Below are 18,478 nucleotides of genomic sequence, written 5' to 3' on the forward strand. Positions count from 1 at the left end.
TTCTGTTATGAAGTAAAACTAAGTTTTGTTTACACAGGAGCAGGTATAGGGATCACTAAGTGAAAAGAGGGGAAAGAGATAAAAACATGCAGTAAGTTAGTTCCCAGAACAAGATTACCAAATTTTCATGAAAAGAAATACTGTTGAGGGGCTGGAGCAATAGCCCACCGGGTAGGGCATTTGCCTTGCACGCGGCTGACCCGGGTTCGATTCCCAACATCCCATATGGTCCCCCGAGCATCACCAGGAGTAATTCCTGAGTGCAAAGCCAGGAGTAACCCCTGTGCATCTCTGGATGTGACCCAAAAAGAAAAAAGAAAAAAGAGAAAGAAATACTGTTGTGTTTTGAAAAAAAAAAAATTGGCCTCTGAATTCTCCAAAATAGGATTGATGATTCTAGGATTCAGAAATCTGCCTTTGAGAGCTGGAGCGAAAAAGTACAGCGGGTAGGGCGTTTGCCTTCCATGTGGCCGACCCGGGTTCGAATCGCCAGGAGTAATTCCTGAGTGCATGAGCCAGGAGTAACCCGTGTGCATCATCAGATGTGACCCGGCCCCCCCAAAAAAAAGAAAAATTGGGGGCTGAGGTGACAGTACAGTGGGTAGAGGACTTCCCTTGCATGTGACCAACCTGGGATAGGTCCCTGGCACACAATATGTTTCTCCAAACACCACTAGGAGCAATTCCTGAGTGCAGAGCCAGGAGTAACCCAGGTGTGGCACAAAAACCAAACCAAAACACACATACACACAAAAAATAAAAAAGAGAAAAAAAAATTCAAGTAAAACTCTGCTAATAAAAATTTGGAAGCAGTCTGCCAGAAATTGGGCTCACAGGAGAGAGGAGGAATCAACTGCAGACTGAAGGGTTTGGCCTCTAGTCAAAGCACTGAGGATTTCCTGTGCAAGGCAATTATCCTTGATCAGATAAATTTTGAAAATGCTTAGGTACATAAAAGCATGGATTCTGTAAGTCTAGCATACTTATTTCTTGTACTGTAAAATATGTGATGTTATTTATGTGTTCAAATTAATAATTATATCATTTTATATATCACGAAAAATTTACTTTTTACAAATGGAAAACAGTTATGTGAGGTTGACTGGGACATTCTGAAAGTACCACAGGAAAGAGATTTGCACTTCCGAAAAGCAGTGTGTGGGAACACCTTGTCCTTCCTGAACTCAATGGTCCACAATATTGTGTGTGGAATGGGCTCATGTTCTCTCCCTGAGCTTCATCATTACTTATTTATCTTTCACTTTCCAGAATGAAGAGCTTGTAACTATTGGACCATCTAATCAAGTTTTGAAAACACAAGGTAGAAATAATAAATTTCTATTTCCTCCTTATTCATTCTGATGATCACATTTTTTCTGCTTTAGATGGTAAAACTAAATGAAAGGAGTAAAATAGAAGAAAAAAGTAAATCTTTCTCCTGTCAAATAAATATCTGATTTGAATGAAAAAAAGAGAATGAAGTGGGTCGGAGAGATAGTAGTACAGGTATGGTGCCTGCCTTGCACAATCACTGTATCACTGTAGTCCCGTTGCTCCTCGACTTGCTCGAGCAGGCACCAGTAACATCTCATTTGTCCCTGTCGCATTCAGAGTCAGGGGAATAAGGCCCATTATTGTTACTGTTTTTGGCATATCGAGTACGCCATGGGTAGCTTGCCAGGCTCTGCCTTGCACAATAATAAAATGAAGGATGAATCACAAAGACATTTTATAACACATCCACCAGAGAACTTTAAAGTTCCTGTGGCCTAAAATAGGAATTCACTCAATTGGGGGTGGTGTTTTGAGAGACTCCTGGCTGCAACTGGGAGCTCCTCCTGCTCCCACCCACACACACACCTGGCTCAGTGTTTAGGGGTGGGGCGTTACTCTAGCGCCCTGGAGCTCTCAGAGGACCATTTATTGTCAGGGATCAAACCCAGCCTCTGGCATGCAAATGTGCTCAGTCCCTCAGGCTACCTCCCTGACCTGCATTCAGCTTCATTTTTTGTGTTCTCTGATTCCTCCCAACCTGATTAGGCATGTAGCTAAACATGGATGACCAGAGGCAATGAAAGTGAAAACAGAGGTCTGATATAGTACAGGGGTGTAAACAGCAAAGGGGATATCGTAAGTCGGTGCAAAATGCGACTGACCCCATTTTGCACCCCAACTCTGCATACAGTACCCCAAGTACTGCCAAGAGTGATTCCCCAAGCACGGAGCCAGGAGTAGCTCCTGAGTATCACCAGTGTGCCCCAAAAAACAAAACCCCAAAAAGGTGAAAGTACATCTTAAAAACTTAATTCTTGCTATATTTAAGTTCTTTCTTGTTTTCCTTTCCTCATAATCTCTAACAACAGATGTATCTAGTGCTAATTCCATCATACAGAATTAATGGGAGGGGCCAGAGCAATAGTACAGGGGGTAGGGCACCAGACTTGTATGCAGCTGACTTGGATTTAATCTTATTCCCCCAAGCCCTGACACAAGTAAGCACTGAGAGCTGACAAGTATGCTTCTTCAACCCCCCCCTTTTTTTTTTGCTTTCTGGGTCACACCCGGCAATACTTAGGGGTTACTTCTGATTCTGCATTCAGGAATTATTTCTAGCGGTGCTCAGGGGAACATATGGCATGCTGGGTTTTGAACCTGGAATGGCCATGTGCAAGGCAAACACCTTACCTGCTGTACTATCACTTGAGCCACCCCCGCACCAAATTTTTTAAAAATAAAGTAATCATAGACTCCAAATGGTTAGAAGATAGAAGGGAATTTTGTTGTTGTTGTTGTGATAGTGGTGGTAATGGTGGTGTGGACCATTGCCCACTAAGCTTGGGGACTACCTGGATCACTCCTGAAGATGCTGCAGGAGAAAAACTTTTTAAAAAGATGCTGCAGGAGAAGGGGTACCAGGCAGAACTGGAGATTGAACCCAATTTTTTTAAGTGTTCTAGCACTTCAGCCACTTTCTAGCCCTAAAGGTATTTAACTCTCTTTCCTGCACTAAACAAGTAACTCTAGTTCAGTTTAAGTAAACTCAATCAACATTTTTGTTTGTTTTGGGACCTGGGGCTGAAATCTCCAAACCTGCTCGGATCCAGACTGGGCCTCTTCCACCCAGATCCCCCATTTTCCAGTAGCTAGGCAGTCACACCCAGAAACTGCTCCCGGTGCTGTGTAATCCCACCATCGGCCAACATCCAGAGACTGTAAGACTAAGCTCTCAGAAGGACGCGGCTGCTTTGCGGCCACGAGACATCCTATAGTCTAGTTCTTCCTCTCAGAGAACCTGGCAAGCTACTGAGAGTTTCCTAACCGCATGGGAGAGCCTGGCAGACTCCCCACTGTGTATTCATATGCCAAAATCAATAGCAATGATGGGTCTCATTCTGACCCTTAAAGAGCCTTGAATGTGGCACCCTTGGGAAGGACGAGTAAAGAGAGACTTCTAAAATCTCAGGGCTAGGACGAATGGAGACGTTACTGAGACTGCTCGAGAAAATCGACAATCAATGGGATGATGATGATATGATGATGAAAGGTATCAAAAAATTCTGACAGCGCATATGCTGCCTGAGCCCATGTGCTGCTTGTGCCCTCGTGGCCGAGCACATGTGGTGCCCGAGCACATGTGTCGCCCACATCTCCCCCCTTGAGATGTGTACTTTCATGCTTTCGTGTCCTGTGCTAGGATGTGTGTAGAGCTTCCTCCACCCTTGGAGAAGCCCGTGTTCTCTCTTGAGCGCGTTACTCCTACTGTTTTTTCTTTTCCACTTATCCATTCCTCCTTCCCTCAGAAACCTCTAAATAAAATCTATTTACTTCAAAAAAAAAATTCTGACAAAACCTTTTTTAAAATTATAAAATAATGTTGGTAGTTTTTTAAATGTAATAACATTATAGAGGGTTTAAAATTAAAAACTAGAAGTGACTTCTTTCCATCTAGCCTATAATCTTATTTCACTCACAGGAGTAATCAAAATGAACAGTTTCCTGTGTGTGTCTCTTTCTGTCTCTCTTTCTCTCTCTCTCTCTGTGTGTCTCTGTCTCTGTCTCTCTATTTGGGGGGCGGTAGTCGCACATGGTCAGGGGTTACTCCAGTATTCTGCAGTAGGAATCATTCTTAGCAAGCTAGGGGAACCATGTGAAAAGCCAGGGATCAAAGACGGGTTGGCTGTGTGCAAGACAAGAGTTCTATCTGCTGTTCTACCGCTCCAGCACTTTGTTTCTCTATACACACACACACACACACACACAAATTTGTGAAATAACTTAAATATGGAACCCAAAAAAATCATCATCCCAGATCATTGCTTTTCCTTTGAGTAATTTAGTCAACAGCCATATTATTACGTAAGGAATACTGTAACATCCTTAAATTTGTCAAGTTGTAAGTATGATGGTCTCCTTAGTACAGTTCACCTGTTTTCCAGATCCGGCATGCTTAGGTTTCTAGCGGCGAAGCACATTTTGAGAGGGATGACCTTCCTGTCCTTGATGCTGTTCTGGTGTTTTGGAGAACCAGAGTCCTCACTGCCACTAAAGCTCGGTGACTGGGGAGCTGCACCTTCCCATGGCAGATCTGATACTAATGATGGCTTCTTGATATATGGTGTTACTTCTCGAATGAACTTGACTAGAACAAAAATCAAAGAAGGAGGTCAGTATTTTTGTTTCTTATGAAAAAATGGTAGCTGATATATACACATACATGACATAACTAAGAGGGGGGGAATCTATTCTGTTAAAGAGCCAGTACACTAAATTTTAGGATCGACAGGCACATAATTCAAACAAATGACCACTACTCTAATATACTCTACCACTGAGCCACATCCCCAGCCTTACAATCTTCAAGTTCTAAGTCTTTGTGTTGTTCCTTGTGCTCCCTTCCCCCACCATGTGCTTAGTCAATTCTTTCTAGGAATCACCCACCTCCTTTGGCTGGAGAGATAACAGAAGAGTTAAGGCACTGGCCTTGCATGTGGCCAAACCCAGGCAGATCCCCAGCACCTTATATGGTTCCCTGAACACTGACAGGATTGATCCCTGAGCACAAAGCCAAAAGTAGCCTCTGAGCACCTCCAGGTGTAGCCCAGTCTCCTCCCTCTACCCCCTCCAAAAGAAAGTCCCTGTCACCAGCTCTTCTGTATAACTACTTCTTACTTAGCACCCTGGATTGTGATCTTTTGTCAATACCCCTTCCTACTCCTCTGCTGGCTGTGAGTTCCCTGAAGGCAGGAATTATGGCTTTTTTAATCTCACCCAGAACTTAGCCAACCAACACCTAGAACTATGCCTGTTCAGTAACTTTGAATAAACGACAGAAACAATATTTGAAAATCATCATCATGAACCTGGTGATAGATTCAATAACTCCTGAGAGAGTTCTATCTCATTTTAGGGACTCTTGGGACATCCTAAAATTTCCACTCATGATATGCTGTGTAGAACAAAACTTCCTTTCACACAAGAACCCTTCAAGTAGCTGTAATCGGAGACTATTTACCTCTCTCTTTTCTGCACTAAACAAGTATCTCTAGTTCAGCTCGAGTAAACTCAATCAACATTTTTGTTTGTTTTGGGGCCACACCTGGGGATGTTCAGAGGTCACTCCTGACTTTGCACAGCATTCCTGGCAGTGCTCAGGAGACCATATGAGATGTCAGGGATAGAACCCCCGTCAGCCACATGCAAGGCAAAAACCCTATTGCTATATTTTGGCGATAGCCCCCCTCAATCAACATTTTAAAACGATGTATCAATTGTGTAACATTAGGGCAAATGAGGTGTGGGCCCCAGCTCTCAAAAACCCATTATCAGGTGGGATAGGCCAAAATTCAAGACCATACCCAATCTGGTAGGGAAGTCAGCAATGTAAATAGATCACTACAATTTTGACAGGGAAGTAAAAAAATTAGTGCATATTAAAGATAATATATGTTCACTAATGGAAATCTACAGTAAAATACACAGCTTTAAGTAAACTGAAAACTTTCCAATTTTAATTTATTAATTTTAAATTTATTACTTTATAATACTACTAAAGAAAACACTTAAATTTTTCAATTCAGTCTTAGGATGAATACAAAATACTTCCTTAGGGGAGAGCCTCCCAGTGGTGCTAGGGGCCACCAGGACCACCCCCAGCAGCACTTGGTGACTGAAAACAAGGTTTTGTACAAGTCAGGCATGTGCCCCAGCCCTTCCTGCTACATTCCTGACTCCCAAATAGTTTTTTGCCTGTCATGACTGACAATTTCTGTCATTTGAGGAATGGTGTTGTTTCCAAAGCCAGATATAGCAAATTAAAATCTCAACTATCATTTAATACGTATGTTTAAAATGTAACACGGCAGCAATAGTGTACACAGCAGGTAGTGTGTTTGCCGTGCTCGCGGCCCATTCAGGTTTAGTCCCCGGCACCCCATACAGTCATGTGAGCACCACCAGGAGGAACTCCTGAGAGCAGAAACAGGAGGAACTCCTGAACATTGCCAGGTGTGACCCGAAAAGACAAAAAGAAATAAAGTGCCAATTGCAGATCAGAGCAAATAGCTTTTTCTGTCTTTTTTCCTTTTTCTCCTTATTTTTCTTTCTTTCTCTACGTCTTTCTCTTCCTTCCTTTTCTCTTTCTCTCTTTCTTTCTTTTCTTCTTTCTTTCTCAAAAAAAAAAAGAAAGAAAGTATATAAACTGATGGATTCCCCTGCTAGCATCAACATCATTATACGGGTGTTTTACCTCTCTCCCAGATTCTTTAATATTTTTGTTTGTTTAGGGGTTACACCTGGCTGTGCTCAGGGATTACTCCTAGCTCTGCACTCAGGGATCACTCATGGCAGTGCTCCAGGGATGGGGATCACATGAGATGCTGGGGATGGAACCTGGGTCCTCTTTGTGCAAGGCGAGTCTTACACACGTTCTCTCTTCACCTCAATGACAGGTCTTGATAAAATACATTTGAAAAAGATTATATTTAGATTATACAGACTTGGGGCTAGATAGTATGTGGCTGCTAATACCTGTAGTGTGGAAATTAAAGAAGTAAAACAAATGTCATTGTCAACCTTTATAAATATATTAGCACAAATACTATTAGTTAACATAACATTCTAGAGCATTAGAAGCACTTAAAAGCATCACGAAGGCACCAGGGAGATAGTAGAGCAGGCTGAGCACTTGCCTTGCACACAGCTGATCCAGGTTGGCTCTCTGGCACTTCATCTGGTCCCCCCTAAGCACAGCCAGGAGTGACCCCTGACCCCAGAGCCAGGAGTAAACCCTGAGCACCACTGGATGTGGCCCAAAAAACAAAAACCCCTTCACTAGGAGAGGTAGAAATACAGTCCAGGGGTTAAGGCTCTTGCATGCAGCTCCACAATCTCCAGCACCACAGGATGCCACAAACACCCCAGGAGCAACCTGAGGAGTAAGCCAGAGTAGCCGCTGAGTACCACCAGATGTAGCCCCAAATGTCTTACACTCCACACTCTCCCCCCTGCAAATATATAAAATTAAATTCAAGTAAAAGTATCTTGCTAACAGCTAGGCCAATGATACATCCTCCAGAGAACTAAACTTACATGCTTTCTTTTTTAAAATCATTTTATTTCTTTGCTTGTTAGGTTACACTCAGTGATACTTAGGGGTTACTCCTGGCTCTGCACTCAGCAATCACTCCTGGCGGTGCTCAGGGACCATATGGGATGCCAGGGATTGAACCTGGGTTGGCCGGGTGCAAGGCAAATGCCCTATCCACTGTACTATTGCTCCAGTACCCCTATGTGTTTCTAATCCACTGCCTGTATGAATAAAATAACACTTCTCCAGCAAGAATTCTTTTTTTTTTTTTTTTTTTGGTTTTTGGGTCACACCTGGCGATGCACAGGGGTTACTCCTGGCTCGGCACTCAGGAATTACTCCTGGCGGTGCTCAGGGGACCATATGGGATGCTGGGATTTGAACCCGGGTCGGCCGCGTGCAAGGCAAACGCCCTACCCGCTATGCTATCACTCCAGCCCCAAGAATTCTTTTTTAACTTAGAAAGTTGGAGAAATTAAATATACAGTAATCACAAAAAAGGCAAAATTATTTTTCTAATAATAAGATATCTTGCTGAATAATCTTTGAAATTATTTAACAAGATCTGATAAAATTAAGCATAATTCAAGAAAACATAATAACGCCAATGTCAGCATTTTTACATAACTGATATGCCTGGACAGATGTATGCTTCCAATGCATGGTTATAATATGTATGTTTCTAGGTGAAAAAAGTAAAAGCTAGATGCCTCAAGTCACCAAGGGTAATTTTTCATTCTAGAAAAAGGAGCAAAGATACAACCAGCATATTTCTTCTTTTTTTCTCTTTGGCACTTTGGGTCACACCTGGTGAAGGTCAGGGGTTACTCCTGGCTCTGCACTCAAGAATTACTCCTGGCGATGTTTGGGGGACCATATGGGACGTTGGGGACTGAACCTGGGCCGGCTGCATGCAAGGCAAATGCCCTACCTGCTGTACTACCTTTTTTACTACCACTCCAGTCCCACAACCAGCATATTTCTTGACTGAGGAATGCTGGTAGTCTAGCTTTGTGCTTTGAAAGGAGGATGAAGTCATAGTAACTTTGGTCATAGTAACTTTGACCAAAAATTCTACCATTTACAATCACTATCAATGGCAGACTTGTTTTGGGAGGCATTTAAAGCATTGTACCAATTAATGGACTGCTAGACAGGAAATTAAAGAGATTCTAAACTGCTACTCTTGAGTAATATAGTAGTTAGAAAAGAACCCTTTATGGGGCCAGAGCAATAGTACAGCAGGTAGGGGACTTACTTTGCAGACAACCAACCCGAGTTAGATCCCTGCACCCCATAGAGTCCCTTAGTCCATCAGGAGTGATCCCTAGGTATGGCATTTGCCTTGTATGCAGCCGACCTGTGTTTGATTCCCAGCATCCCATTTGTTACCCAGAGTCCATCAGGGATGATTCCTCAGTTCAAAGTAAAGAGTAAGCCCTGAGCACCACCAGGCACGGTCCAAAGCCAAAAATTTAAAGAGAGGAGGGAGAGAGGGAGAGGGAAAGGGAGGGAGAGGGAGAGAGAGAGAGAGGGAGAGCAGAAAGGAAAGAAAACAGGGAGTGATCTCGTGACCCAAGTGCAGTGAGCCAAGAGCACCACCTGGTGTGGTTCCCCCCAAAAAGAAGAGGACACCCTTTACTGATTTACTCAAAAGTTTATTCAACCACACATACTATCCCTGAGCCAATCACATATGTAAACACACACTCGTACACAACTTAATGCCTGGTCTTTATTAAAAGAGCAATGAATTTCACTTGAGCCGACCGCAATAACTTCTATCCCCACGTAAAATTAACCATCTGTAATGGCCGAAGAATTGAGGACAAACATCTGCTTCCAATTTATGTGAGATACAGGAAAGGTGAAAAGTTAATAAAAATATTGTTTTAGTCCTAAACATAGACCGCCCTAGTTGCCACAGGGTTGTAACTTACACTCCCACGAGGCATTTAGGTCAACTCAGAACCCATGATCTATTGCAGTAAGTTTCATTTTCCCTGATAAAGACTGACCTCAAAATAGTTAAGCACACCGGGGGCTAGAGAAATAGTCCAGCAGATAGGGCACTTGCTTTGCGCTCAGCTGACTCAGGTTCAATCCCTAGCATCCCATGTGGTATCCTGAACACCTCCACAAGTGATTCCTGAATGCAGAGCCAAGAGTAAGCTCTGAGCACCCCAAACAAAAATATTTAAGCCCTAATGTCTGTAATGTTTTAGGTGTCTAACTACTGAAGTTAATGTTTTTCCTTCCATGCACTGATCATTTTTATTGGAAAAAAAAAAACAAGGGGTTGGTAGGTGTGCAGTGTAAGTGAACCACATTGTCCCCACCATTTTACACTCCACAGGTCTCATCATTTCCCCTTAGGTAATTAAACTTGAAAATACTAAAAACAAAATTAGAAAGTAAGGGTCGGAGAGACAGCACAACGAATGAGCTCTCTCTGCATGGGAAGCCTGGGTTTTGTCCCCAGCATCTTAAATGCTGCCCCGAACAGCCAGGAGTGGATCTCCCTTACCCAAGCACTGAGCTGGGAGTAGCTCCTGAGCATCATCAGATGTGGCCCAAAACTACAACAATAACAACAAACAAACCCTTGAAACTATAAATATAAAAATTCCTCCGAATTCCACATTTCCTTCCAGGCTTTCCTGTCTTTTTGCAGAAACATCATCTACTCATTTTATACAAATTCTTCCTAAGCATCATTTAAAAATACTACAGATGGGGCTGGAGCAATAGTACAGCAGGTAGCGCGTTCACCTTAATGTGGCTGACCCGGGTTTGATTTCCAGCATCCCATATGGTCCCCTGAGCACCGCCAGGAGTAATTCCTGAGTGCATGAGCCTGTGCATCGCTGGATGTGACGCAAAAAGCAAAATAAATAAATTAAATTAAAATAGTACAGATGAGCCAGAGAAAGAGTATTGTGGATAAGGCGTATGCCTTGAATGTCATCAACCTGGATTTGATCTCCAGTACCCCATATATGGTCCCATGAGCCTATCAGAAATGATCCTTAAGCACAGCTCGGTTTGGCCCAAAACTAAAAACTTAGCTATGAAGGGCCAGGGATGTTGTTCAGTGGTAGAGCACTTGTCTCTTGTGAGCACTTGTGGGTTTGACTCCTGGTAACACACAGTCCCCAAGCAACACTGGGAGTGAGCACTGAGCACGAAGCTAGATGAAGTTCCTTTACACCCCGGAAGGGGTGGAGGGAGGTTCCTCCTGGCTGTTTGGGGAATCACTAGATGCTGGGTATCAAACACAAAATTTCCAGCAATTTTAAGCCATTGTTGCTCAAAATTCATAAAGAAATAAGGTCAGAGTGATTGTACAGGGGATAGGGCTCTTGCCTTGCATGCATCCCATATGGTCCCCGAAGCACCACCAGCAATTCCTGAGTATATACTCAGGAGTAACTCCTGAGCATTACAAGCTATGGCCCAAAACAATAAAAGCCAAGAAAAAAATTTAAAGAAATAAACAAGTAAATATGGAAAGAAAAAAAGTATCATGTTCAAGATAGAATGCAAATGTCTCCAGAGAGAGAAGAAAGTCCCATGAAATAAAAGAAGAATCACACAGTCCATGTTGGGATGCCAACAATTCCAAAATGCAGTGTATTTTGAATTACAATTCTTTAGATTAGCATGCCCAAAGTTCCCTTTGTCTTATCACTTAACTCTGACATTAGCTCCTTTCTTCTTGCTATTAAGAGCAGGAATAAGTTCTTGCAAGGAAGTCCAGGACGCAAGCCAGCCTTCAGATGTAGCATATGTGCTTATTAAGATGGGATCTCAAAGTTATCTGGTTTTTAATAAATATCTGTTGTTTATATGTCAGTCCTGGTATTTCCAATTCACTGCGTTACCCATCTTTCCTTCTCCATTTCAATCCAAGATCTGTCCAAGTCAAGAAATCGCATTTTTGGGGTTGGAGGGGTACTTAGCACACCTGGTGGTATTCAAGGGCTACTTCCAGCTCTGTGTTCCAGGATCACTTTCCATGATGCTAAGAGGACCATGTAGTACTGGGGATGCAGCCTGAGCCTCCTGCATGCAAAGCATGTGCTCAGCCTCTGAAGCCATCTCTCTGGCCTGAGAAACACCCTTCTTGAAAATTTCAAATTACTGCAGGCATAGCAAGGGAAAAGGTTCCCTTTTTATTTTTTTTTTATTTTTATTATTATTATTATTTTTTTTGCTTTTTGGGTCACACCCGGCAATGCACAGGGGTCATTCCTGGCTCATGCACTCAGGAATTACCCCTGGCAGTGCTCAGGGGACCATATGGGATGCTGGGATTCGAACCCGGGTTGGCCGCGTGCAAGGCAAACGCCCTACCCGCTGTGCTATCACTCCAGCCCCCAAGGTTCCCTTTTTAAACCCCTGAGCTATAAAAAAAATTTAATAAAGAATATGATATGAGCCATAATGTATTCCAAATATGCCCGGAAATAAGGTAGCTCTGAAATTTGTTCCCAGCAATAAAACTTCTATAACTTGAAAATTATGTCTTTTGTAATAAAATTACGCAAACTGGCAAAAAATATTTTTTTATGGGCCTCAACAAGCTAAACTGAAATAATTTGGGGTTTTGTGTTATTTTTTGCATAATTTCTGTAGTCTTTTTTACTGGTGAAACTAGTTGTGGATCATTTATAGCTTTAAAATTAATTTAAATTTTTTTCCTTTGGAATGTTTTCTCAAGATACAAAGAAATATGCAAGCTTTTCAATTTTTTATTTTCAAAATCTTAGGTTTGCAGTTTTTAATGTTTTCATAAGATAGTTACCAGCAAATTTCCCTGTGGAAACTGTGACACAACATGTGCCAGAAACTGAGAGACACTGAATATAAAAAATTATTTCAAATTACATAATTTTCCTTTTATTATGGATTTCTATTTTTCTTTTGCATATTTCTGTACATGTAAATCAATTCCATTCTTAGTACTTCTCTTTCTCTAAAAGAAGTACCTGCTTCAGGGGCTGGAGAGATAGCACAGCGGGTAGGGCGTTTGCCTTGCACGCGGCCGACCCGGGTTCAAATCCCAGCACCCCATATGGTCCCCTGAGCACGGCCAGGGGTAATTCCTGAGTGCAGAGCCAGGAGTAACCCCTGTGCATCGCCAGGTGTGACCCAAAAAAAGCAAAAAAAAAAAAAAAGAAGTACCTGCTTCATGTAAAACAACTTTCTAATCTGTTTCATGTTCTTCTGTTTTAGTACATTTAAAGCAGATAAGGCTGTTGACAGCAGACAAAGTTTTTCTAATCAAGTAAAAGATTAGAAAAATGAAAAGATAAAATATTCCTTTCACATAAAGTCAAGGCAATAAGGTAGATTAAGAATTACAACTAGGGGGGACTGGAGCGATAGCACAGCGGGTAAGGGCATTTGCTTTTCACGCAGCCAACCCGGGTTCGAATGCCAGCATTCCATATGGTCCCTGAGCACCGTCAAGGGTAATTCCTGAGTGCAGAGCCAGGAGTAACCCCTGTGCATCTCTGGGTGTGACCCAAAAGGAAAAAAAAAAGAATTACAACGAGGGGCTGGAGCAATAGCACAGTGGGTAGGGTGTTTTGCCTGCCTTGCATACGGCCGACCAGGGTTAGATTCCCAGCATCCCATATGGTTCCCTGAGCACCACCAGGAGTAATTCCTAAGTGCAGAGCCAGAAATAACCCCTGTGCATCGCTGGGTGTGACCCAAAAAGCAAAAAAAAAAAAAAGAAGAAGAATTATTTTTTTGTTGCTGTTGTTGAGCCACACCCCGTGATAACTCAGGGCTAGTTCCTGGCTCTGCACTCAGGAATTAACTCCTAAACTTCTCTGAGGACCATACAGGGTGCTGGGGATCAAACCCAGATGAACCACATGCAAGGCTAGCACCTCCCTATAGTACCTTACTCCAGTCACACCCATGTCCTTTAGGACACAAATCTGGTTTTGTTTTTGTTTAGGGCACAAATTTCCTTTACTTCTATTTTTTTTCTTTTTGGGTCACAATGCACAGGGTTACTCCTGGGTCATGCACACTCAGGAATTACTCCTGGTGGTGCTCAGGGGACCATATGGGATGCCAGAAATCAAACCGGGGTCGGCCGCGTGCAAGGCAAATTCCCTACACGCCATGCTATCACCCCAGCCTCCTTCTGTTACTTTTAGGCCTTTCTTCTTTTCCCATATTCTTATAATTAGTTTCCTCTCTCAAGAAAACTTTCACTTGAAACAAAAAATATCTGCAACAAATAGATATATTTCTGAAATCCTAATTTCCCTGTCCTGGTAATACTGTGAGAATTATGGAATGGGCACTCAAAGAATTAAAAAATTGCTGAGAGCTGGGGATGTAGTTCTGGAGTAGTAGACCTTGCATACATAAGGTCCTAGGTTCAATCCCCAGCACCACAAATAAACAAAAAAGCTGCTACTAATTTACAGATGAGGAATTCTTGCTAATATTTAGATGATGCGTCTTAGCTCAACACCACAAGGGGCCTTTTATATTTTGTTTTGGGGAGGGGTCGTACCTGACAGTGCTGGGGAACTCCTTTCTACTCTGCTCAGGGATTGCTCCAGGTAGCACTCAGGATACCAGGTGGTACCCGGCAAACAAAGCCTGTACTCAGTCTGTTCAGCTGTCTTTCCATCCCTTGCGTATCTTTCTTTTGTTTCCTGGGTTACATCCAGCAATGCCCAGAGAATATTACTGGTTCTGTGTATGATGTTTGCTCTCAGAGGTGCTTAGAGGGCCACTATAGTGCTAAAGATTAATTAAACCGGGGCTGGAGAGATAGCACAGCGGGTAGGGCGTTTGCCTTGCACTCGGCCGACCCGGGTTCAAATCCCAGCATCCCATATGGTCCCCTGAGCACAGCCAGGGGTAATTCCTGAGTGCAAAGCCAGGAGTAACCCCTGTGCATCGCCAGGTGTGACCCAAAAAGCCAAAAAAAAAAAAAAAAAGATTAATTAAACCTGACACTCTCACTTGCAAAGCATGCACACTAGCCCTCTGGATAATTTCTCTGGGTCCTGAATGCTTTTAATATATAGGATTTGGTCATGCTTCAAATACTGAATCAGGTTATCATATGACTTCTAGGAGTGTAATCTTTGTTGAGATTCTGCGACTACATTTATTATTACAACAATCTTCCATTACAACAAATTACCTTTAATAAACTATTACCCACTGATATACCATACATGTCAATTGATGAGTTTATTAATGATATTTATGACTGCAAGAGCAAACAAAAGGACATTTTCTCTTGAAAAGACAAAAATTATATCATATTATGAGTCAATGAATCAAAACATTCTATAAGATAATCTTACAATATGCACAAACAGATGCACTTTAACCCATTCCTGGTATCCATGACAGGAAATATATTTTTACTTTTAGAAACCATATTTTCCCCCTTCCAATATCAAAGAACTCTCCCCGAGGTGAAAACATGCAAGATACTTAAAATGATATACTGACTGCCCTTAAGTTGTTTAGTTGAAAAGGAAAAGGCAGAGAGACAGCCCCCCCACCAATCAAAATAATAAAGTAAATATTATGAAAGGCAATGTGTAATAAATGCTATAAGTATAATTAGAATGCTATACATAATTAAATGTAACAATAGCAAGCAAAATGAAGTTGTTAAAATACTTTAAAATATTAAGTGTTTTTCAACAAACAAAAATTATTCCAGCAGTTCAAGTGCAAGGAAATCCTCATCCGTATTTTTGTTTCTAAGTGGATGTGTCCTGGACTAGCTCAATACACAGGATGGTTTGTTTTAGATCAGCACACCAAGCAGTAAACTATAGACGGAAACACAGTATTAGCCCAGCACAATGGCTGTGTTCAAGGGGTCAGCAAGCACTCCATCCTGAACATCCAATCAGAGTCACCACCAGGGAGCCAGAATGCCATCCAAGTTTCCACATTTTTAAACACTTTGTAATTTTTAAAAATTGTACAAAAGACCTGCTATTAGTAACTACTGCCAAGCTTTTGTTGTCATTATGATATTCTGACTATATTGGCAGTACTGAGTTCAGGAAGAGGAGAAAGATGAAGATGTGTTCATATACTTTTCCTCCCTTTTTTATATAATACATGACTCATGACTTCAGCTATAGCTGACAACTGTGCAAAGCTCATAGAAATAACCTGTTGATAATACCACATGGGGTGCCAGGGATTGAACATGGGTAGATTGCATGCAAGGCAAGCATCCTACCTACAGTACTATCGACCCACCCCCTAATTTGTTTTATTATGTGTGTTTTTGGGTCACACCTGGCAATACTCAAAGGTTACTCTGGGTTCTGCACTTAGGAGTAACTCCTGGCAGTGCTCAGGAGGCCATGTGGGATGCTGGGAATTGAACCCAGATCAGCCACGTGCAAGGTAAATGCTCTCCCCGCTGTACTATCATCCCAGCACCAGTTCTATTTTTAAACAAATTAAAAAATAAAATTAACAAAAATTTGGAAGAATCTGATCATCAAAATACATGATATTTATATGGAATTATGAGCCACAGAACAATAAATATGCATGAATCAACATGGATATTTTGAAAAACTAAATAAAAAAATAAACAAGGGTGAAGTTTTAACACTCATAAAAAAGAATTTCAAGGGCTGGAGAGATAGTACAGTGGGTAAAGTGCTTGCCTTGCACCTGCCAATCCAAGTTACATCCCCAGCATCCCCTCTAGCACAGCCACGAGTGATTCCTGAGTTCAGAGAGCACTGCCAGGTGTGGCTTCAAAAACAAAACAGAGAATCCCAGGGTTAGAGAAAGTTCAGTGGGCTGGAGTGCATGCCCACATGATTATCCACAAGATCAGGCACCACCAGGTATGCCTCTGAAACAAAACAAAACAGAATAGTCCAGGGTGGGGCTAGGAAAAGACTATAACAGGGAAGGCATTTGCCTTGTACATAGCCAATCCAGGTTCAGTCCCCAACCCCAACGTAGAAATTTTAGGTATAACGTAAGAAATTTAAAGATCTACTCTAGCAAAATTTTACCAAGTGATACAGTTTTGGTGGGCTTTCGTTTTTTTGGGTCACACCTGGTGATACTCAGGACTTACTCCTGGCTCTGCACTCAGGGATCACTTCTGGTGATGCTTGGGGGACCATATGAGGTTCCAGAAATCAAGCCCAGGTTGGTTGCACGCAAGGCAAACACCCTGCCTACTGTACTATCTCTCCTACTCCAAAAACAGTATTTTTAACTATAGCCATCATGTTAACTATTAGGTTCTAAGATATACTTCTTATAACTGGAGATTTATATTATCTGACCAACACTTTCCCATAGTCCCCTCTTGCTTTTACTTTATTACTGAGCCAATTTGAGTTAGAATAAGGACAACCAAAGAATGCTGCCATTCCAGAGGAATCCAGATTAATTTTGAAATTTCCTGACTCTTCCTGCCAAATAACATTAAGGTGACATTAGAGATGATCAGCTCTGGATATGTGAATGTTTGCCCTTGAAATTAATAGTAAATTTGTGTTAATATTAGCTTTCCTATAATCACTGAGTACTTATCTTGGAATTATATTTATCTTCATGTATGCTAAATCCTCCTCTCTCCTGAAGATTACTCAAGAAAAGGAGACTCACCAATGTAGTTAACACACATGAATCATAGAGTGACACTCCAGAGTCTAAATTGCCATATTTTGAGAAAGCTAATGAAATGGCTGTTCAAGTATATCATGTTCTGCTCCTACATACACCCAATCACCCAGCATGTCCTTTGGATAAATGCTCCACTAAAAACAAACAACTTGGGATAGGAGAGATAGTTCAGGGGGTATGTGGCTGGTCCTAGTATGATCCATGGCACAAGGTCTCCCGGAGCACTTCTAGAAGTAACTCCTAAGCACAGAGCCAGGAGTACCCCTGACTGATGCTGAGCAAGTTCTCCAAACACAGACACAAAAATACAGATCCAGGAATAATACCTAAGCACTGTCAAGTGTGACCCAAAACCCAGAATGAAAATAAAAAACAGTAGGGGGCTGGAGTGATAGCACAGAGGGTAAGGTGTTTGCTTTGCACGCGGCCAGCCCAGGTTCTAATCCCAGCATCCCGTATGGTCCCCCGAGCACCACCAGGAGTAATTCCTGAGTGCATGTGCCAGGAGTGACCCCTGTGCATCGCTGGGTGTGACCCAAAAAGAAAAAAAAAAACAGTAATAATGAATGGATAAAGAATATTGGAGCTGGGGCAGCAACGGGACTCGCGGGTGATCTCGGGACAGGGGGTGGTACCAGCACTGCCCACCGCCAAGACATTAGCCCGCACATGTGCGGCCTCTCCGCCCCTGCACCACCATGACCCCGGAAGCCAGCTAAACTGCTTTGGGCACCAGCAGCTTCTTGCAGAAATGTATCTAGACTGTGAACTGAGCCCCGGCCACCATCTTATGACGACCCACAAAAGGGAGGTACGAGCTTGTAGTGATGCAATTTCTGGCAGAAATTTCCCTGGACTTAGTTACTAAAATACAGAAATCCAAAGCTTCATATCTCTTCATTGTCAGCAATGTAAAACAAATTATCAAATGCTTCCTTTTCAACTGGTGTGGGGGGGAACTCCAAACAATAATAGTGAGCTTTTTGTTGAAATATTGAATGTAATCAAAGTAAAGAGAAAAGTAAAGTGAAATTTATCAGCTACACAGGCGAGGGGGGTGGGGGGAGGTATACGGGGGCTCCTGGTGGTGGAATATGTGCACTGGTGAAGGGATGGATGTTTGAGCACTGTATAACTGAGACTTAAGCCTGAAAGCTTTGTAACTTTCCACATGGTGATTCAATAAAAAGAATAAAAAATAAAATTAAAAAAAGAATA

The 18,478-nt window shown here is 42.2% G+C and overlaps 1 protein-coding gene across 1 annotated transcript in view; it reads right to left on the bottom strand.

Moving 5' to 3' along the window:
* Window positions 1-18,478, bottom strand: part of SNTB2 (syntrophin beta 2) — a 74,021-nt gene that overhangs the window by 36,558 nt on the left and 18,985 nt on the right. Inside the window, exon 2 of the mRNA XM_055145216.1 lies at window positions 4,426-4,639. Within this exon, the coding sequence (XP_055001191.1) occupies window positions 4,426-4,639 (214 nt within the window). The remainder of the gene's footprint in view (window positions 1-4,425; window positions 4,640-18,478) is intronic.

This window comes from Sorex araneus, chromosome 8 (genome assembly GCF_027595985.1).
Source record: "Sorex araneus isolate mSorAra2 chromosome 8, mSorAra2.pri, whole genome shotgun sequence".
NCBI classification, from domain to species: domain Eukaryota; kingdom Metazoa; phylum Chordata; class Mammalia; order Eulipotyphla; family Soricidae; genus Sorex; species Sorex araneus.